General features: G+C 35.6%; 1 protein-coding gene across 1 annotated transcript in view; it reads right to left on the bottom strand.

Annotated features, from left to right (window-relative positions):
* Nucleotides 1-9,098: 9,098 nt before the first annotated feature.
* Nucleotides 9,099-23,807, bottom strand: part of CHSY3 (chondroitin sulfate synthase 3) — a 281,364-nt gene continuing 266,655 nt past the window's right edge. The window contains exon 3 of the mRNA XM_003829333.6: nt 9,099-11,499. Within this exon, the coding sequence (XP_003829381.2) occupies nt 9,937-11,499 (1,563 nt within the window). The 3' untranslated portion in view covers nt 9,099-9,936. The remainder of the gene's footprint in view (nt 11,500-23,807) is intronic.

Genomic DNA, 23,807 nt, shown 5'->3' with positions numbered 1-23,807 from the left:
GGACCCCTGAGCCCACAAGGGTCACTGATAGATGCCAGAGCTGTCCAGATTCCACAAAAATGCAGAACTTCTGTCACAGTGCTGAAACTTCAAACATAGGAGAGATTTAAATGGAAACATTAGATGCCAATACAAGGACATCCAGAGACACAGTTTATTTTCACATTTTGGAAGAAAAATCTTTTAAAGAGAATCTGCCATAATTGTGCAGAATAGGGAGAAGAAAGAAATAAGTCATAGTATCCTTACTGATATCCTGAAGGATACTTTTAATCTGGGGCTTGGTCATTTGTGTTTTGTTATTATTATATGTGGGGAAGGTACTTTTTCCTGCATTACCTGGTATTTAACAAATATTCAGCTTATGGCAAAAGATGGAAGACTTGCTAATGCATGTATAAGAAATAAACAGGGTAAAATAATAAATGACACAATGTGCAAGGAAGCTCCAAATCCATAAGGCTGAAATGAATGAAAATGGCTTATTAAGAGAGAAGAGAGATTAAAGGAGGTATGAGGTAGAGAAGACATAAATGGAGAGAAGGAAAAATGAACTGAGTCTGAGATGCCCTCTCCAATCAGGTTCATGCTCTTGACATTGGGATCCCTGAGCAAGGCTCTATTCTAGCACTTGAGGGCACAGCACTGAGCAAGATAGATAGTGAGGGTCCCTGTTCTTATAAAGCACATTATTTTAGGAAGGAAGGACAAGGACATTTATTTTAAAAGTAAATAATGAATATTCCAGATTCATTGTAAACAGAATATACCAGATGCTGTTTCAATGGTAATGATTATGTGATGAGAATAAAAAGAGAATTAAATGAAAACAACTTGGAGGAGGTGGCAGACGAAGCTATTAAAGATTGGGTGGTCCGAAAAGCCTCTCTGGTGAGGTAAAACATGTGGTAAGACCTGAATTATAAAAAGGAACCAACTGAGAAGACTTCAAGGACAAACTTTCCAAGCTCAGGGAATAACCTGGGAAGAGGCACAAAGGTGGGACCCAGGTTGGCACACTTAACGGAGGCTGGTATGAAGGGAGCAGAATGAACCAGGTGGAGTGAGAGAGAAGAGAACAGAGAGGAGACAGGAGCAAGTCCCGTGCAGCAGGTTTTATACACCAAGGAAAGGAGATTAGATGTTACCCTAAGTAAATTTGGAAAGCTTTAGAGACTTTTAAGAAGAGAAGCATCAATCATGAAACTATCTATGATCCAAATCCTGCTTCTTTTTGGAATTTTAAAACATCTTAATTCAAATAACAAGTTGAGTCTTCAAAAATCAGTGGAGACTAAATATTCTTAAATATTATTTTGAAACAAAATGAATCCCATGATTTGTAAGGCAATTCCCAGTTTTTCAAACTATATTGATTTTAAAATATTATTTGACTTTATATGGACCCTTTGATCTATTTTGAGATACAGTTAAAAAAATCAATGTTTAAAAAATACTTGATGAGGCCAGGCGCAGTGGCTCACGCCTGTAATCCCAGCACTTTGAGAGGCCAAGGCGGGTGGATCACGAGGTCAGGAGATCGAGACCATCCTAGCTAACACGGTGAAACCCCCGTCTCTACTAAAAAAATACAAAAAAATTAGCCAGGCTTGGTGGCAGGCGCCTGTAGTCCCAGCTACTTGGGAGGCTGAGGCAGGAGAACGGCGTGAACCCGGGAGGCAGAGCTTGCAGTGAGCCGAGATCGCACCACTGCACTCCAGCCTAGGCTACAGAGCGAGATTTGGTTTCAAAAAAAAAAAAAAAAAACTTGATGAAATATCCATGGAAAAAACATTTTAAATGTATAGCCAAATATTATGCTATTATAATATCTTCAATTTCTAAAGATTCCGAAGAAACCAATTAGAATGAGAAATGAATTCAGCTGTTCTGCCCATGTGGAGGAGAGACAGCTACATAGAACAAGGAAAATAAAAGAGCTACAAGTTAGAGTTGCTGGTGTAGGAACAAGTTTCTCCATAAAGATAAAGGCAGTAGTATCAAAAAAAGTCAAGAAAAAAAGAGAATACAGAAAAATACATAAAACCACAAAAGGAGAAAGGGACTAATTTTCTTATTAGGAAATTCTTCTTAATGGACTTCAATTTCTATGCAGTTTTTTTTTTTTTTGTAAAGAAACGTAAAGTTCAAATTTCTTGTCGAATAAAGGATGCTCAAAGAATAGTACCTGCAACTGACTCACAATAGAATTTTTTGTTGTTGTTGTTTGTTTGTTTTGAGACAGAGACTCACTCTGTCACCCAGGCTGGAGTGCAGTGGCACGATCTTGGCTCACTGCAACCTCTTCCTCCTGGGTTCAAGCTATTCTCGTGACTTAGCCTCCCAAGTAGCTGAAATTACAGGCTCGTGCCACCATGCCCGGCTAATTTTTGTATTTTTAGTAGAGACAGATCTCACCATGTTGGCCAGGCTGGTCTGGAACTCCTGAGCTCCGGTGATCCGCCTGCCTCGGCCTTCCAAAATGCTGGGATTACAGGCGTGAGCTACTGCTCCTGGCCTAGAACTTTTTTTTCTTAACAAAATATTGTCATAAATTGTCCCATAATATCTGCTTTTTCAAAAATGAACTTGACATTTTTCCATATGATTTGGTCAAAAGTTACTTCATTAAATAATAAACTAATAAATCAAGAAAATATACAGGAGCCTTTAGAGTAGAAACAATGAATCATACATCTTAGAAGCATAAACTGATAGGTTTGTTCAACTTATTTATATTTAGGTGAAAAGTAAGCACAATGAATTATACATTTAAAAAACATATAAGCATGTGATTTTATTCCAAAAGGTATGTAGTCTGGGGAGTTTTGAAGTCTTTCTTGCAGAAATATGTCCCACTATCTGTGAGTCTCATTTTCATAATATACGATCTTTTTAAGGATGTTTTATTGTGGCAAAATTATGAATTGTGGCATTATGGACAATCCAGTTAGTTACTGTAGATTGATGCTGTTAAGACAGTAGTTTGAACAAAATGAGATGTTATACTGGCACTTTGTCTCAAATAAGGCTTTGGTGTATGTTAGCTCAGTAAAAGAAATATGGAAGGAAGAAAATGTTGCTGCCAGAAATATCCCATCAATGACGTGACACTAATATAAATGCATACCAGCCTTGCTTAAAGAGCCCCCTAAAGAATCTCTGAAGGTAGATGGGTAGATACTCTATTCCATCTGTCTTACTGTGTATTGGGGAAAGTATGTGCTCTGGACACAGATGGACTTTCTGGGTCCATCTGCAGCAGATGAACCAAACACATTTGAGCAGGGTTGAGTCCCAGCACAAATTCAGGCATTTTCATTTTTGAGAGCAAAATGAATCTCTGAAATTTATTTTGCTCACCTGTAAAATAGGGATAATGATACCTACTTTAGAGCTGATGAAGCTCAAAGAAGATAATTTTTCTGAGTAACAGTGCAGAATAGGTAAGCACTTAATGAATAGTAACTACTAAAATAATAACAATAAAAGCATTTTGCTTTTTCTCCTCCCTTATTAAAGTAGCTTCTTGTATGAAGTAACAAATAGAAGTGTCTGAAAACAAAATGACCTTTCTCTAAATTGACTGCACATTGGGTGGAAACAGGTGTAAATGAAAAGAATGATGATTATGAGCAATAATAATTTATTTCCATTTTTATCACATGCCCTTTCTGATCTCTTAGGCTTCTTAAAAAAATCTGTTTGTCTTATGTAGAATATAAAATTATGAACATTATTGATAGAGAAAACAGTGATAACTAAAACATAATTATTTAATATTCCTCATTCAATATAATGAATTATCAGAAATATATTATAAAATACATATAAACATATAATTCATTGTGAATTATTTAGTTTTCAGAGGCAAAATAGTTTCTAAAAATACACATTATATTTATTCATGAAGTCTCTTTCTTTAAATAAATGAATAATTACTTCAGTAAATATTTTCATGCAATCCTTTTTTTATTATAGCACAAGCCTGAATATAATGTTGAAAAGATTAATTGAGAAATGGAAGCACTTGAAGGGGATCAAACTTCTCTTCCTTCAGTTTCTAGTCTAAAAACTCAAGAGGCTATAGAAAAGCCTCTGGGATTCCAGTCAACTAAAAAGAAGAAGTATATTCCAGCACACTTGAAATAGGCCAAAATGACTAAAGAAAAATAGTTGAAAAATGTATGTTAACTTTGTACTTCAAGCTCATGAATTATATAATAGTAACTTCTCAATACTCATACTAAAAACTTGTAGTCTAAACAGCATGTAGTTTGTATCATCTAGTTTCTAAGAGAGACAGGGAAGACCTTAATGGCAGGAAAAAAAGAAAAAAATATTTTTAAAGTAGGTCATCAACATATTAGAATGGTAGGAAAACTAGGAGTCAAGTTAAAAAGAAGAAAATAATGCATTTTCTTAGTACCATGTCTTTAACATTTTGCTTATTTACTATTAAAGATACTTCTTTTAGAAGTAGGTGTTGGATACACTTTGGTGGGTATGGAAGTGAAAGGGAAAAGAGCTTGAGAGTCATTGTGGTGATAGAGCATTTAATAGGTTAGATATTAAAAATGATTGGGGCTGGTGGCAAATCCTACGGTTGGAGGTAATTATTTTCATTTTTATATGAGCTTTGTATTGGGGTGGTGGCAAACCCTATGGTTGAAGGTATTTTTCATTTTTATATTAACTTAGTTATTTTTGACCAATGTCAATTTGAACCTTTGTTGCAAAAATCAAAATGCAACAACTGAGGTAGATTCACATCTGTATTTGAAATTCGACTGTAGGACTTACATTCCATTTGGTATGTACACACACTTACCCCCACTTGGACAAAATAAGAAACCGTGTTTGTGGGAGACTGAGGGATAGTGGCTGCAGGAGAACTGAGAAAGAGATGGAAAACAGCCCCAAGGAAGGAGGCCTAATAGTATTGAGAGGTTTGCTTCCAGGTGATGCATGTTTTCCACAGCCTCGGAGTTTCCACTTGAGAGTATTGTTCCCAAACAAGTTCCAATAAATATTTGCTAATCAGTTAACATTACAGATATGAGCAAGTGTTGTGGTTTCTTTGTTGTTGTTGTTGTTACTGTGTTTTTTTTTTTCTGTTGGAAGTCTTTTTACAACAGGACCATTTAATATACAATTTTATCATTCTAATATGATGTTTACCAAATCCTCCAGAATTAAGCCTATGAAGATGGGGGTTGGATGGTAAAGGAATAGCAAAAATGTATAACCATGCATAATGGATAACAAAACTGAAGAATCTCAGCATTGACACCAACCTATGAATACAATATATACTGATTGAATTTGATCGAAATAAAATCCTGCATGGAGTGAAATCCCAAATATGTCTTAGACCTTTGCAGCTTTTGAGATCAGAAAGGAAGAGGGAAATGGACAACAGGGTGTCAAATTGAAGTCAACAATAGAATGTCCTGGCACTCTGTGCCAGTGCCAGGTAGTTTGTTGCTTGATGCAGATGCTGACTGTATCACCACCTGGGAGCATGAGTCATTGCCGGTTCCTCACATCATTCCCACCATCTGTCGCGGCAAGCTTGGCAGCACAGCCAGCATGTGAAGGAGGCTGTGGGGCAGACAGAGGCAGAACCACACTGGCATATCTGGAGGCTCCAACCTGGCACCACTATTGCCGCTGGTTGAAAACAAATGTCTAGGAGGCTCCTGGCCTCAGCACAGGCAGGATACTCCAACACTGTATGTTTGACAGGGATTAAGATGCTAATAAGAATATGGATGGGGAAGGTAGGCAAGTCAACAGTACTAAGAACTGATAGCATATTCTTTTATTGTCCCTAAGGACACCGTTTTTCTCATTCACTCTGTAATATCCACAATCGCAGGCTACTTCCTGAAGAGATTGTGCCATCAATAATTAAGCACAAATGAGAGATTAAGTGGGCATTCTTCAGATTACCAGTAGTCACCTCTTAGATAGAGATACTGCTAGGATAAGGCACACAAGGTTCCTGTAACTTGTAGGGCCACAGGTGCAGTGACTTAGGTAGCAGGGAAATAAAGGTAGCTTGGCCATATAATGTAAAATATGCTGAAATCTTTATTTCCCCATATAAATCTTATCATTCAGGTCAATATGGAGCTACAAATATTTTGTGGTTATTTATATTTTACCAGCATAAGCATATTTTCTGTTGGGGTGGAAGAGGAAAGGAAGAGAGACAGCAATCTCTTTCTAGATCCAGGTCTACCTTAGAATATAGTCCCCGGGACAAGGAAGTCCTAGCTGAGGGTTCAACAGGGCAGGCAGGCCCACAGCCTCTCATCTGAGCAATCTGAAACCATTAGAAGGGAACCTCATCTGGTAAGCCCTACTCCTAGAAGAAAGAACTTTCTACAGGGCTCCTCTGAAAATGAAATGAGAGTAGCACAGCCATGGGGCTGCTGTCTAGAGATGGTCTCCAGGTTTCATATGCTAAAAACAGAGCGACTTCATAATTTACCTTTCCAGGGAATATTTATTCTCTTGGTTGGACTATCAGTCTACACATTTGGGTGTTTCCTTCCTGTAGTTCCGTGTCTATTAACTAGCCATAATGGGCTCAACTCTTAAATTCAGAACTATTTCAGCACTGACAACATTGCTTATGCCAAGTCTGTATGAGTAAAGTGACAGAAACAGTCAAGCAATTATTTGGTGGTGTTCATCAGTATGAACAGTTTCTACACTCAGGGGCTGAGATGATATAGAAGGGATATTGTTGGCATCAGAAATTCTGGAAAGTTTTTTTCCTTGCTGAAGTTCAGTGATGTTTGAGCAGGTAGACAGAAAAACCCTAACCTTCCCTGACACAGTGGTGCACAGAAGGATCTAGCAAAATGGTAGACGCTTGAGATTAAATCCTGAAGAGGCTTTAACTGAGCAAATATCTGCAAATTTAGCTCGGTCCAGAAAGAGTATTCAGCAGGAGCAAGCTGACTAGTGGATCTCACATGTGCATGATGTCAGGAGGCCCTTCCCCCTTCCGTTGTTTTCTACATCCCTCCAGCAACTGAGAAACCATGGGGTAGAGTGAAAAAACAGGTGCTTCATTCAGACACGCTTTTGCTTAAATCTTACCTCTACAGCATGCCAACTGTGTGAACCCGGGACAAGTTACTTAACCATGGTGGCTTCAGTTTCCATATCTGTTTAATGAAGAAAGTAATACCGATATTCTGAGAGCTGTTCTGAGGATTACACTTAAAAATAAAATGCATAGTGTGGTGCTGAGTGGACGGCAGATGATCAGTAAGATGACATTGAATGCTGATGAAATTATTCTTGGGGTGACATTGAAACAGAACATCTACAGCCATCCAAATAAGGTAACACTACAATGTATGGACTACTTCACATGCATATATTGTGCTTTTTTGGTTGCATTCATAGTGTGTTGCCCTTCAAACTTAAAGGCTTTAGGTAATTGATACTACACGGACAGAAAAACACTCAATTTTACTATCATCATCCTCCCCATATTTTCAGTCAGGTAATACTGCATTGCCTGAAGAAGATTATATGAAGGCTGAATGCAAAATTATATAATAGATTTAAAATGCACATATACTAGCAGTATAGTGTATACATGTGTGATTAAGTTCAAATGAGATCTCCGCATTCCCTTGGTTCATCAGCATGGTTTCATCATATAATACAGAATGCCACTTCATCCCCTGGCAACTGCTTCATAACTCTCTAAGTCTTGGAATGTTTTAAACTAGGCCTTTACATTTATTACCTCTGTGAAGCTCCTTCGTATTTCATTTGTCTGAGTTAAAGATCAGTCCCTGATTTCCTTTCTTCATTAACAAAATACTTAATACTTATTATTTGGTAATAGATCTTCCCAAATGACTATGTTTACTGAATGCTAATATATTTACTGTTCAGGAAAATAAAACCTGCAAGACAGCGAGGTCTTGTAATATAGGAAAATAAGTTATTAGAGTGAGGGTTTGTGAAAGCCAGAGACAATATTAGAGCAGAGATCAATTTTGAATTGTTGGCCCTGTCAAGATGAGCATTTTAACATCTAAAAATGCCACTAATTATTTTCTAATGAATTTGACATTATTAGGATTACAAGTTATAGTCAAGGATACTGCCATCCTGTTTGTCCCAATATTAAGCAATGATATTTGTTAAGGCTCCCAAAATGTCTTCAGTAAAAGAGGCTGTCAACATGTAAGGAATACATCACCAAGGCAAATGATATGTGGCCTCATGGCATTCAGTTAAAAATAATGGCAACAATTTACAACAATCACTTTCAAATCAATTTTGATGCAAATTATTTTTCCATTAAGTAGAAACAGAACATCAAAGTGCAGAACAATATGTATAATATACTGCATTTTGTGTATAGAGGGTTAAAAAAATAAAATGTGTGCTTCAGAAACTCTAGAAAGACATGCACAAAACACTCACACAGCCCAAACAATGGTCATGTGTAGTCAGGTGACAGATATGGGTGGATGGGGAGTGAGGCCAACAGCTTTAGGCATTTAAAAATTTTGTTTGATTTTGGAACCATGCAAATGTATTACCTATTAACAAAATAAGATTTTATAATATGCCTTAATGACACTCCATTGCATGGATGTTCATTTTCTCTTACGCTTCTGTAATCCAATTATGCTTTTCTAGAAACTGGACACCACTGATCCAGGTCAAAGAAAGAATGATATGTAAAACTAAATGAGATATTTCCTGACGTATTTTTAATAATGATAAAATTGATGTCATATTAATAATTTCTCCAGTGACTTTTGAGATACCTACCAACCCATATTAAAGGCAATTTTTGAACTGTTCTTGGGTCAGCTTGATCCCAAAGCTGAAGAGATTGAGGAAGGATGTTTCTCCCAGATGGTAAATTATTGAGTAAAGAAATTGCTCAGTTTAATCACTTATGAAGGCTAGGTTTTCCAGTATAATAATACAAACAGCATACCATAATCCCTTGTTAACTTTTCAAGCCTGCTCAGCAAGCATGTTTTGGTGAATATGAACAGAAACATATCAAGTGTGAATAAAAGGAAACAACAAAACCTTGTCAGTGTTTTTGAAAAAGAATACTGCTATACCTGTGTTTTATTTTAAATAAACAGGTTCTGTCATATTTTATCTTCTTGCCAGCAAATGAAGGACATTGTTTCATAAAGCTTCTAAAATGTACATGAATATTTAATTAAATCATATTTCCTTGAGAAAATAAAGTTCATTCGCATTTATAGCAGACAGTTGTGAGGAGCTCATAATTGTCATAAGACCAGGGTAGCCAGTACCGGTTGCTTGTGGAACAAAACTCCTCAATTTTTAAAACTTTTTTTAAAAAATAAACATACAATCATAGGTATTCATTTACTTTAAAAATTCTAAAGATGAAGAAAATTATTGTCTATATATTTAAGTCCTTGTATAAATTACAAAACTCAAGTTTATGTTACAGAGTCCCTTCCCCATAGGAAGCATAAAGCACTTTTGTGGTACCTTTCACCAGTAAATATTTGTATCACATTGAATTTGAGAAACCAAATAAAAGTCGATATTGCATCTTTAAGCCCCAAGAGAACATTCTTCTAAGCTGTCTCTTGTGATGAATGCGTTTCAAAAGTCATTTGATTGCTATGATTTAACTCAATCTCAAATAAAGGTATATAAAAGTAATAACACATATTGACTTCAGTAGAAATCTGAAACATCAGTGAACTGCAGACTCTTCTTGCTTGAGGTCAACAAACACCCTTAGAAAGACAACCAAGAGTAGTTTAAGACCAGGACAACAAAATAAAATTATAACAATAATAATAAAATAACAATAATACAATAAAAATAACAACAACCAACAATGAGGTAAACTCCCCTTAAAAAAGGCAAAATGTGTTGCCTGGACTGTCAGGAGAGAGTTCGATTGTACCTGACACCTAAATGTTTTTCAAGCCAGAGTTCAGCCAGTTGCATGGTTGAGGCGAAAGTACTTGCCTTGGATCCTAAGCACATCTTATACTGCTTAGGGTCCAAGTTAGGATCACAATGAACTGGATGGAAAATATGCACCACTCCTACTTCTTGGCTTCTGAATGGCCTTAAGCCAGATAGAATGACTTTATTGTAGAGATCTACATCTTCTAGTCCCCAGCCTTGTATTGAGGTATCAAATCCACCTGCACCTAGAAGATCACTTTTGTAAATACAGGTGATGCCATACCCATAGTCTCTCCAAAATCCAGTCTTTTTTGAGAATACGAAGTAATCATCAGTTGGAGGATTTCCCCCGTTTGTTACCTTTGGGTCATACTGGCTAAAGATGATGGGATAGTACACCTGTTGTCCCTGAATTGTATTGTCTCTACATCGTTGGAGAAAATCTTCTCTGAAGATCAAGTCAACATCACAAAATAGCAGCAAAGTGTCATTGTCAAACTGGGCAGAAGCCATTTCAAGACCAAGACCTCTGGAAAACTCTCCCTTCATTGGGATCAGGGTCATTTCTGCTTTGGGGTACTTGTTCTGGTACCCTTTTATCAGCTCAATATGCTTGCTGGAGTCTTGGCCAGAATCCCTACTGAAAAGGATAATGACCAACTTTACATTCTGCTTTGGGATAAGACACATGTTTTCAAAGTTCTCCATGAATCTCAAGAAAATGTCATACCTTCCGATGAGAGGAACGAGAATGTGTACTTTCTTTTCATTGTGCCCTCCCATTTCTTTGGCACCTTGAAAAGAAGATAATATCTTTAAAGAATTAGATATAAAGGAGAATGACTGAGTTTCACTGTTAATACTCTCCACAAGACTGTTGACATCTAGCTCTTCGGTCTCTCTGAAGAAAGGCTTGCTGAACAACTGCTGAAGATAGGCATGACGTCTCACTGGAACAGTCAGTTTCCTTCCCTTGTGTCTTTTGTATAAAAGGAGTAAATCCAAAATGTACTCCACCCCGTGCATGGGGTTAACTCTGCGGTAGCCATACTGAATTTCCTTGAAGTCAATGAGCCGTCCTCTGCTCTTGGCATTCTCATTGATCATCTCCATCACCTGTAGGACGGTATCATCCAGTGCTGTTCTTAAAATGCTACTGAGGCTCTGTCGAGGGGGCTGGTTCTCAGCTGCTGAGTATAGGAGCTTCCCTGTCAGGAACTCCCATTCTATCACTTCATTTCTCTCCCGAGGCTGGAAGTGGTTGAAAGAAGGTATCACTCCCAGCTGCTCGTCCTCTTTGCTCACTTCTGTGTTACTGAGCTTGCTCATCAGGGCACTTTCCCTGTGGAGCTGGATGGTGCGGTAGCGAAGTTCAGAAATTTTGCGGCTAAGCATGTAATTATGCAGCCTGTATTGGTATGCAGGCCTTTTGTTGGGATGAAGTGTTATGGCTGCATGGATTTTGCTATTGTGAAGGTCTTGGATGTAACCCTTCCGATTGTGTTCATAATTTTCATGGAACAGTTGTTGCATCTGAAAAGTAAAATTAAAAAAATCAGGGTTAATTTTAAAAGATTTATTTAAAAAGAAAACCAGCGATAAACTAAAGCATCTAAATGAAAATGTTAATAAATTTTTGGTATGGTATTTCATAACAAAAATGGTTTGTAATATTTATATTATTTAAAATTAAAATAGTTTTATTATTTGTAATTGGTAGATGAAATTCCATGTACTTATCATGTACCACATGTTTTGAAGTATATATATATAATATATATAGAATATACATATAGTGGGATGAGTAAATCTAGCTAATTGATGTATTCATTACCTCACATAGTTATTATTGTGGTGAGAACATTTATCATCTTTTTTTAGCATTTTAAAGTATATAATATAGTTATTAACTATAGTCATCATGTATTCAATAGATCACTTGAATTTATTCCTCCTATCTAACTGAAATGTGGTATCATTTGACAAAAATCTCCCCAACCCCTCTCTCCAGCTGGCTTAGCCCCTGGTAACCAACATTCCACACTCTAGTCCTATGAAATCAACTTTTTGATTTCTATATATGAGTGAGAGCACAAATGTCAGGTTCATAGGCTCAAATATTGCAAATGAACCTCTAGCTATACATAAAACAACAATTGACTGTGTCCATAACCCCATAACAGATCACGGAGAAGGAGAGAGACAGAATGGACACAGCATGAGCCTTCCAAAATAAGGATTCACCCTAAGGAGGAAAACCAATGACCTGTTGTTTGGAATGGCAATAAGAAGTTATTTGCCAGGGGAGTCGTAAATTTCATTTAGCATCCTGATATACTATTTTTACCGAGTAAGTTCTTGGTAAGATAAGGTGAAACGGAAACTATACTGATCTACACTCCTGATGTAAAGTATCATACCCAAAATAGACATGCTTGACATCCTTATGAAACAAAAAGACTTTCTGCTAGTCTAGAACAAATTCACTAGTTCAGGCAGAAACAAAAATGAAAAAAAATATGTAGTTATGAGGACAAAGTTCAAACCGCCAGCTGATTCTTCCTTTTCTGCCAGTCGATTAGGACACCTCCATTATACCCACTCAAGATACGTGATTACGAACAAGAAAAAGAAGGAAGAAAAGAGGGGATGAGGAGAAGGAGGTGAAAAAGAAGAAAAAAGGCCAGCAGCATCATGTCTGCAAATATACCGATGAATAAGAAGAAAGAAATATTGCAAACTTAAGAATACTCATCAGAAGCAGGTACAAATTGTACATAAATTTAAAAAAACAGCCTCTTGAAAAAAACTCAATTAATAGACAAATAAGCTTAAAAAAGATAAAAAGTAAACTGGCAGGGCTAAGGAAAAAAGGGAGAAAAAAATAAAATCATTGATAGACATATTGCAAGAAGCATAAAAAGAGATTTGTGAAAAACGTAGGAAGAAGAGACTTGAAAAAATTATCAAAGTAATAGAAATATAAAATAGAGCTTACAGTTTGGAGAAAGGGTGGTCTTTTAAGTAATTAGTGCCAGATCAGTAGGATATTCATATAAGGGAAAAAAGTAAAAATGGATCCCCTACATCCTACAATGGATGACCTGTTGATGTAAACATAAAGGTTTATTTTAGAAAAAGGCTTTAAAAAGTTTCTAGAACTTACATGAAAATATCTGCAAGACTTTTGGGTATGTGAAGATTTTATAAATAGGGCATAAGGCACTAACCATTAAAACAGACTAATACATTACATTATGTTAAAGTTAAGAACCTTGTTCTTTAAAAACACCATTAGGAAAATAATAAAGGGCAATTACAGAGCAGGAGAAAAAAAATTCAATAGATTTTATGAAAAAGAACCAATTCCCAGAACATATAATAAACTTATACAAATAAGGAAAAAAGGAAGGACAAACCTAGCAGAAAAGTGAGAAAGAAAACCTGAATGAGTACTTCACAAAAGAGTATGCAAATACTCAATAGACATATAAAAACATTCTCTACTTTATTCATCATCAAGGTAAAGCAACTTAAAATTACTATGGGATAACGTGATGGATCCACAAAAAAACAGATAGATAATACTGTGCATTGTGAAGGCAGTGGAAAATTTGGAACTCTCATACACCGCTAGTGAGAATATAACTTGGTTCTATCACTGAGAAAACCCGTATCAACTAAAATGAACATACATATTCCCTATGAGTCAGTAATTCTCTCTTAGATATATGCCCAATAGAAATACATATATATATACATACATACACCTAAATATATATAGAAGAATTTTCGTAGCTGCATTATTCATACTCCAAAACTGAAAATAACCTAAATTTACATCAAGAACAGAATAAATGTAGTATATTCATGTAATGAAAAACAATACATCAATTAAATACTTGAAATACTACTTGCAACAACATGGATGAATCTCACAAAAAATGAAAGAAGCCATATACATTTTGTATTATTCCATTTATGTGAAATTCAGAAACAGGTAAAGCTAACCTATATGGTTTGCTGTTGGAATAATGATCAAGAATCAAGAAGAGGGAAGCTTCTGGAGTGCTGGTAATGTTCTTTTATTTATCCAGGTGGTGGTCATATGTGTGCATTTAATATGTGAACATTCACTGAACTGCTGCTTAAGATATATTTATCTGCTATACTCCAAATAATGAAGGACTTTATTTTGAAAGTATGCATATATATGCACATAGAATTAGATATGCTTTTCTGACATCTATGTTCATAAATGTGTGGATATGTGGGCCTGGAGAGAGAGACACAGAGAGAGAGAGAGAGAGAAGATATCAGAGAGATTTTCCCAGAGTTATTCACCCAAGTGTCTATTGAGAATGATGAGAATAAAATTAAAACTAGAATTCTCATGATTTTCAGTTTTTCTATAGATCATGATACATTTTGAACATAGCGAAATTGTTCTAAGAAAAATATGTGTAAAATTTATTTTTAAAATTATATTAATTTGCTTGAAATAATTAAGAACCTTTAGTTTAAGCTGGCTTCCTCTCCTTTAAAGAATTATCAGTGGATTTCATGGAACCTCCAGAACATTACACTGCAAAGAAAAATCATTTCACAACAACAAAGTCACAGCAGCAATGAACACCAGTGTGCCCCGACCGACCCCAGTGCTTTAAGCGTATCACACATGATCTCACCCTCTGAGAAAGATTATCTGAGAGCCTCTAGGAAAATCTTCTCAAAAAACCTAACAGAAGAAGAATAAATGCCAAGAGGTAGTTTTATGTTGAATTATTTACTCTTCTACCGCATTAAACTTTCATTACCTTTCTTAGAATTATTAATAATGAAAACATAGCATAGGTCATTTCTGAAATAATCATAGCTATATAAATGAGAAACTTTTTTGTTTTTTGTTTTCTTGAGATGGGGTCTTACTCTGTCGCCCAGGCTGGAATGCAGTGGCCTGATCTTTGCTCACTGCAGTGCTCCTGGGCTCAAGCAATCCTCCCACCTCAGCCTCCTGAGTAGCTAGGACTATAGGTGCATGCCACCGCGCCCGGCTAATTTTTCAATTTCTTTTGTAGAGATGGGTCTCACTATGTTGCCTAGGCTGGTCTTGGACTCCTTGGCTCAAGTGATCCTCCCACCTCAGCCTCCCAAGGTCTGGGATTACAGGCATGAGGCACCGTGCCCAGTCTTAAATGAGAAACTTTAAAATATTAAAAAAACAAAAAACAAAAACAAACAAAACAGGAGTTGATTACTAATAGGCACAAGGTAACTTTTGGAGCAATGGAAAATTTGTAAAACTAGATTGTGGTAATGATTGTATAACTGTATAAATTTACCAAATATCAGTAAAATGTAATATATATATGGAGAAAATTTTGTGGAATGTAAATTATACACTGATGAGGCTATTTAGAAAACAATAGGGAATAAAAATAAAATACCTCTAACTCTAGCTTTAAAAATGAAGAGATGGAATAATACATAGTCACCAAAATACCTTTAGTCACCAAAATATGTTTAGAATTTCCAAAAGCTTCTGAGGTTGGGCAGGATCATTTGGAAACAGGGGGAAATGAGAGGCTAAGCAGATCAGTGTCAGTGCCCAAAGGGTTCAAGGGTAATAGATCTCAGAAAGCACCAAGAAAATACAGTGCCTGAAAATGTAGGGCATAAAACTTACTCTGCATTTACAACTCTAAGTTCAGGAACTCAGGTGAGCTGGACAGGCGGAATAAACCCTGATGGCAACATTTGGTTTCAGAGAAGTAGAAAAGACACAGGTACAGAAAGAATTAAACACTTAAACCCTAGTTTCATGAAGCACGTTTAATCTGAAGCAGCAGAGAAAATCTATGTCTTTTCTTTGTGGAAATCAGCAAGCCAAAAATTATAGCAAACACTCCTACCAAAATAAATCTATGCTGAATTGCTTGTCCAGGAAAAATGTAATTTTTTTCAGAGATGAGTCATTTATCTAAAAAAGAAAAATAGTGTAACACTGACACAAAGTATCAAAAAAAAAAATTAGATGAAAAACTACCACTTCCTTTTGCCCCCAGAAAAAAAGCCATGAAATTGAGAAAAACATTAGGCACCTGTTTTTGAAAACATATGAAGCATTTGCCTCTATCTTCATAAACAACAAAGGGAAATATAAGAGCTCAGGGATATGATAGTAAAATTAAATGTCAGCTCAAAGAACAAAGAAATAAAGAAATGATTAAAAAATAAACTCTATCACAGGCATGAAAATAAAATCAGAAAAAAAATAGGCACTGTGGAAAGCTATTATTAAGGGATAGAACGGCAGAAATTAGGAAAGCTAAGGAAAGTGAAATAGAAATAAAGAGTTAATGACAGACGAGAGAGAAATCATATTGATAGGAGGGTAGGCTAAGAAAAGCAAAAAACATGCTTAGAGTGACTGCAAAAAAAAAAAAAAAAAAAAAAAACAGAAGACATAAAGATACAATTTAAGAAACTTATTGAAATAAAAGGAGTATAGTATCTATATTAAATGGTCTTACTGCGTGTGCCAGATAAAATCAACCCGGAATGTTCAATAAAAGAACAAAATCCTTTGGAAGGTAGATAAAAAGTTCAAGTCAACTTCTGAATAAAAATGGTAGATTTAACAGTAATTTCCACATTTACTATTTATTGAACTCAATGAGGACAGTAATAAAGTGAATCTTTAAAGGTATACACAAAAACATAGGGAATAAAAGAAGTGGAGGACGCTATAATTGTGGAAGTTGACTGCACACAGATAAGTGGTAATAGATCTAGCAAATTGTAGAAAACTGAATTGTAGACTTGCAATGGGCAAAACCAAGAATAAACTTAAATTGAACCTTAGAAACCCTTACTGGAACCTCCAGAAATAGGAGTAAAAGTTGGTTGAGTGAAAATAATCAGTCAGATTGTGCAGCCAGACAACTGACCCTCTCTGAGCAAAAAAGTAATGTTAACAAATTCAATATTTATTTTCCATCATCTCTGAATTTAGGGATATCCTTGTCATTGTTGACAAAACCAAGTCACTTTTTCAAAGTTTCTCATCAGATTTTCATCCCTTATGCTCAATCTTGAGTAGTTTATTAAGGATAGAAGCCATCTCTATAGAAATAGAGAATATTCAGGTAGAAGAAGACAAAAAAATGTATAATGAATTACTATCTTCAGAAAAGTGAGGGAAGATACTGAGAACATAAAACCAGACCACGGCCGGGTGCTGTGGCTCACGCCTGTAATCCCAGCACTTTCGGAGGCCGAGACGGGCGGGTCACGAGGTCAGGAGATGGAGACCATCCTGGCTAACACGGTGAAACCCCGTCTCTACTAGAAATACAAAAAATTAGCCAGGCGTGGTGGTGGGTGCCTGTAGTTCCAGCTACTAGGGAGGCTGAGGAAGAATGGCGTGAACCCGAGAGGCGGAGCTTGCAGTGAGCTGAGATCCTGCCACTGCACTCCAGCCTGGGTGACAGAGTGAGACTCCGTCTCAGAAAAAAAAAAAAAAAAAAAAATATATATATATATATATATATATATACACACCAAAAAAAAGACCACAACTATATCCATATTTATCCATGTTTATATATGTTTTATTATATCCATCTATCCACACATAATCACACATATCAAGTACACATGTAGAAAAACCAAAACATAAAATGCACCAAAATTAAAATGTAACAGAAATTTTAAAATGCAAAAGAAGAGTTGGAAAATAAAGGTAATAAAATCTAGAAAGTTAAGCAAAAAGACAAAAAAAGAAAATTTGTGGGAAAAGTTTAAAGAATTACAGGAACAGTTCAGGAGATCCAATATCCAAATAACAGTAGTTCCAGAATGAGTGAGCAGAGGAACAGAGAGGAAAAAATTATCAACAAAATAATTCAAGAAAATTTCCACAAAATGCAACAGATGAAGGGCTTGAGTTTCCAAATTCAAAGGGCTTATTCTATAAAAGCTAAATCCGATGAAATTAGACCCATATGAAGCACACCACTGTGAAATTTTAGAGCCTTGAGGCAGAGGATATGTTAGATGCCTCCTGGGAGGACAGTGATAAAAGGCTCAAAAAGCAGCATGTCTATAGACTTCTCAATGAAAACTGGAAGTACAAAAAGTAATCAAATAGTCATTTCAAAATATGATGAAAATGGCTTCAAACCTAGAATTCTATAGCTAAACAAGATATCAATGAAGTGTTAGAAAATAAGGTCATTGCTGTACCTCAAAGAACTATCTTTCAAGCTCATTTCTCAGAGAACTATTAATAGATTTGTTATTCCCAAGCAGAGAGAAAATCAGGAAAGAGAAAACATGGTGCAAACAGGAACATAAAGGGCAACCAATAGATATTCCAGCAGGTCAGAAGGCAAAAGGAAGGGATTGTTCAGAAAAATAAATTGACAGAAAACCCAGTGAATCTGGAGAAGCAGTTAGTGAAGAATACAAAACATATATATATATATATATATACACACACACACACATATATATACACACACTCATATATATATATATTCATATATATATGTATGAAAAATTATTATATGCCCCATATGAAGTATAGGGAGTCAAGGACAGGATACACATGTGTGATTGTGTAGGAAAGGAAAGTTAACTAAGTCAATAGAAAATGACTAAAACTGAAAGATGAAGAAAAAAACGCAAGGAAGTTATTAGAGATGTGGTAATCAAAAGAAGTATTTAAATTCAATCTTTTTTTATACTTTAAGCTCTGGGATACATGTGCAGATACATGTTACATAGGTATACACGTGCCATGGTGGTTTGCTACACTCATCAACCCATCACCTACATTAGGTATTTATCCTAATGCTATCCCTCCCCTAGTATCCCACTCCTCAACAGGCCCTGGTGTGTGATGTTCCCCTTCCTGTGTCCATGTGTTCTCATTGTTCAACTCCCACTATTAGTGAGAATATGCAGTGTTTGGTTTTCTGTTCCTGTGTCAGTTTGCTGAAAATGATGGTTTCCAGCTTCATCCGTGTCCTGCAAAGGACATGAACTCATCCTTTTTTATGGCTGCATAGTATTCCATGGTGTATATGTGTGACATTTTCTTTATCTAGTCTATCACTGATGGGCATTTGGGTTGGTTCCAAGTCTCTGCTATTGTGAATAGTACTGCAATAAACATACGTGCGCATGTGTCTTTATAGTAGAATGATTTAAAATCCTTTGGGTATATACCCAGTAATGGGATTGCTGGGTCAAATGGTTCTAGAACCTTGAGGAATCACCACACTGTCTTCCACAATGGTTGAACTAATTTACACTCCCACCAATAGTGTAAAAGCATTCTTATTTCTCCACATCCTCTCCAGCATCTGTTGTTTCCTGACTTTTTATTGATCACCATTCTAACTGACGTGAGATGATATCTCATTGTGGTTTTGATTTGCATTTCTCTAATGACCAGTGATGATAGGCTTTTTTTTCATATATTTGTTGGCTGCATAAATGTCTTCTTTTGAGAAATGTCTGTTCATATCCTTCGCCCACTTTTTGATGGGGTGTTTGTTTTTTTTCTTGTAAATTTGTTTAAGTTCCTATGGATTCTGGATATTAGCCCTTTGTCAGCTGGATAGATTGCAATAATTTTCTCCCATTCTATAGGTTGCCTGTTCACTCTGATGATAGTTTCTTTTACTGTGCAGAAGCTCTTTAGTTTAATTAGATCCCATTTGTCAATTTTGGCTTTTGTTGCCATTGCTTTTGGTGTTTAATTATGAAGTCTTTGCCCATGCCTATGTCCTGAATGGTATGGCCTAGGTTTTCTTCTAGGGTTTCTATGGTTTTAGGTCTTACATTTAAATCTTTAATCCATCTTCAGTTAATTTATAAGGTGTAAGGAAGGGGTCCAGTTTCAGTTTTCTGCATATGGCTAGCCAGTTTTCCCAACACCATTTATAAAATAGGGAATCCTTTCCCTGTTGCTTGTTTTTGTCAGGGTTGTCAAAGATCAGATGGTTGTAGATGTGTGGCATTGTTTCTGAGGCCTCTATTCTGTTCCATTGGTCTATATATCTGTTTTGGTACCAGTACCATACTGTTTGGATTACTGTAGCCTTGTAGTATAGTTTGAAGTCAGGTAGCATGATGCCTCCAGCTTTGTTCTTTTGCTTAGAATTGTCTTGGCTATACAGGCTCTGTTTTCGTTCCATATGAAATTTAACATAGTTTTTTCTAATTCTGTGAAGAAAGTCAATGGTAGCTTGATGGGGATAGCATTGAATCTATAAATTACTTTGGGCAGTATGACCATTTTCACCATATTGATTCTTCCTATCCATGAGCATGGAATGTTTTTCCATTTGTTTGTGTCCTCTCTTATTTCCTTGAGCAGTGGTTTGTAGTTCTCCTTGAAGACGTCCTTCGCATCCCTTGTAAGTTGTATTCCTAGGTATTTTATTCTCTTAGTAGCAATTGTGAATGGGAGTTCACTGATGATTTGGCTCTCTGATTGTCTATTATTGGTGTATAGAAATGCTTGTGATTTTTGCACATTGATTTTGTATGCTGAGACTTTGCTGAAGGGCATTACATACTGGTAATGGGATCACTGAAACAAGAAAAGCTAACTATCCAAAATATATATGCACCCAATACAGGAGCACCCAGATTCATAAAGCAAGTTGTTAGAGACCTATGGAGAGACTTAGATTCCCATACAATAATTGTGGGAGACTTAACACCCCACTATTATATCTTTTCCATGTGTGTCTCTTTTCCATGTATGTCTCATTGTAATTCAGGGGGGTGCATGTGCATTGCACCGAAGTGCTTAGATTCTGGAGCCAGATGCCATGGATGGAGCCAGGCTCTAAAACTTAATAAACATATGACCTTGGACAAATCTTTTAACTTTTTGTGCCTCAGTTTAACTATTTGTAAAATAAGAAATACAATAAATAGTATATACCTTATAGGGTGGCTCTTAGTGTTAAATGAGTATTTGTATTTGAAACATGTAGAAAAGAATGTGGCATATTGTAACTGCTTAGTTATTATTATTGTATATAATTAGTTATTATTGTTGTAGTTGCTATCTTTGTAGTTGTTGAAATTTGTTTTTATATTATTATTAATGTAGGTATTGAATAAATGAGTACATGAAAATGCTCTTGATTAAATTTGCCTTGGAAAATGATTCAAATATGTTTACAATAGCTATCATTTGACTTCCGATCATAATTTGAGAACTAAGAAACTAAATTATCTCTGTTGAAAGATAAATAAGAGGCCATACTATTATGGGTAAAGCTGTCTGTGAACATCTTTGGTCTTCTCTATGAAGGAAAAAAGTCTCCTTAATTTACTTATGTAAAGAAGTTACTTCAATCTGAAAGTTATTTTGTTTTCATTATGCTACTACATTTTTTTCTTTTTTAACGAGAAAGGATCCTCTAACTTGGAAAAATCTGTTTGTATCTCTTCTTAGATATGAGATTAAGGAGGATTTGGGAGAATGAGGCATTTCTTTACCAGGAAGTGAAGACTCTGCAAATTAGAAAAATTATGAAGGCATGTAAGAAAATAAAAAATCATTCAAGTGGTGTGCAATATAATGGTGAATATGTACCTATGGGTTCAGTAATTTGTTTTACAAATATTTAAAACCATTTTATTGTTGATGATTTAGTTATGTAACTAAATGGAGAGTCTTATTGTCCTTAATGAAAATGACTAATAATCTTTCTAAGACTCGTGAATATAAAAATTCTAGGTAAAATAGTGAATTTTCAAATTAACACAATTGTTTGCCCTCAATTATTGTCTGCAGATATTAACAGTAAGATTCTTAAAATGTGCCCTACTTCTCTGGTAATAATGGTAAAATAAAAAAAAAAGCATGATTCTCAATATTAAAGAAAACAAATAACTTGAGGGAAAATAAACATACATATTTCATTCTATAATTATGGAAAGAATGAAAACATGTTAAAGAGTGTATATAGCTTGAATAAGTTGTTTAAAGCAATGATCTGGTATAAGAATAATAAGGTACACTCTTCTTCATATCATGTATGCATATTTTTCATATAAAATAAGAACAGTTTGCTACTAAGATTTCTAAAAATAATAACACCTTGATAATAGATACATCTGATCTATAAACTCTGCTTTTAAACTCACTATACAACGTGATAAAATTGCATGAAACTAAATCCATGTGTGTATACATGCACACAAACACCCATACACAGAGTACTTGCAAAACTAAGAAAATCTGAATAACATCAGTGGATTATATCCATATCCTGGTTGTGAATATAGTTTTGTGAGATGTTATTGGTGAGAGAAACTGGATAAAGGACACATGGAATCTCTTGGTATTTTTTTTTACAACTGTATGTGAATTGATAATTATTTCCAAACAAAAGGTTAAATTTAAAAAATTATGATGCAAAAAATAAAATATTTTGTCCCTTGTCTCTCTCTCTTTTTTGTTTTGAAGGAAATCCCTCCCCAAATGTATTAGTAGCAGTGTTGAAAACGTGTAGTCCAAAGGCTATAGACGTAATTTTTGTTGCTGCCTTTTTTCTTGGTGAGTCCAGTATTTTGAATACATTTGAATTTGAAAGATAATAAGCGAGCAGTGCATTTTCAAGTTACTTTCAGTCCCATCAAATTTCTCCATGTTTGTTATAAATTTAGGTTGTCATAAATATAAGTTTTCTGAAAGCATTTTAAGTTTGTGAATATCCTTTTAAAGTAACTTTTAAAAATCTTAAAATTTATTTTCCTTTTGAAATCCTATCACTTGCTACAATATGGATGAAACTTGAGGACATTATACTAAGTGAAATAAGCCAGTCACAAAACGACAAATACTCTATGATTCCACTTATAAGAAATATCTAAAGTAGTCAAATTTATAGAAATAGAAAATAGAATGGCAGTTGCCAGGGACTGGAGTGAGAAGAAAATGGGGAGCTGCTGTTCAGGCACGGAGTTTCAGTTTTGCAAGATTAAAAAGTTCTACAGAAACATTGCATAGCACATTAATATAGCTGATACTACTGAATTGTACACTTCAAAAGAGTTACATGTGGCCAGGCACAGTGGCTCACACCTGTAATCCCAGCACTTTGAGAGGCTGAGACAGGCAGGTTGCTTGAGTCCAAAATATTGAGACCAGCCTGGGCAACATGGCGAAACCCCATCTCTACAAAATATAGAAAAATTAGCTGGGCATGGTAGCACACACCTGTAGTCCCAGCTACTTGGGAGGCTGAAGTGGGAGGATGGTTTGAGCCTGGGAGGTCGAGTTGAGATGGTGCCATTGCACTCCAGCCTGGGTGGCAAAGTGAGCCCCTGTCTCAACTGTCTCAAAAAAAAAAAAAAAAAAAGAAAGAAAAAAAAGAGTTAAATAATAAACTATTCTTTTTCTTCAGTTTTTATTTTACACAACTTTCATCTTTTCCTAAAAGTGAATGCATATCACTCTCTGGCCAATTAATATACTTCGTTATAAATGTTTCCTTCTGGATTAGCTTTATTCATGGGCAAGATCTCTCTCGTAAAAGGAAAAAAAAATGGTTGCCTTTGACCACAGGCTGATATTTTGCACACTATAATCCTAGAGAAAGAAAAGCAGACCTCACCACCCAGACAGGGCAGAGAAGTGACATAAGAAAAACTGAGTGCTATTGAGAGCACTGAACACAGCACTAAGCTATGCCTAAGGCCAAAGCACGCTCAGACTTTCTGGCTTCCTAGGACTATAGTTTCTTCTTTTTTCCAGTTAGTTAGCTGTGGTTCTGTCACTTGCACCACAAAGCATCCTGTCAAAA

Source organism: Pan paniscus, chromosome 4 (assembly GCF_029289425.2).
Source record: "Pan paniscus chromosome 4, NHGRI_mPanPan1-v2.0_pri, whole genome shotgun sequence".
In the NCBI taxonomy this organism is placed as follows: domain Eukaryota; kingdom Metazoa; phylum Chordata; class Mammalia; order Primates; family Hominidae; genus Pan; species Pan paniscus.
This window is presented reverse-complemented; position numbering and strand designations above follow the sequence as displayed.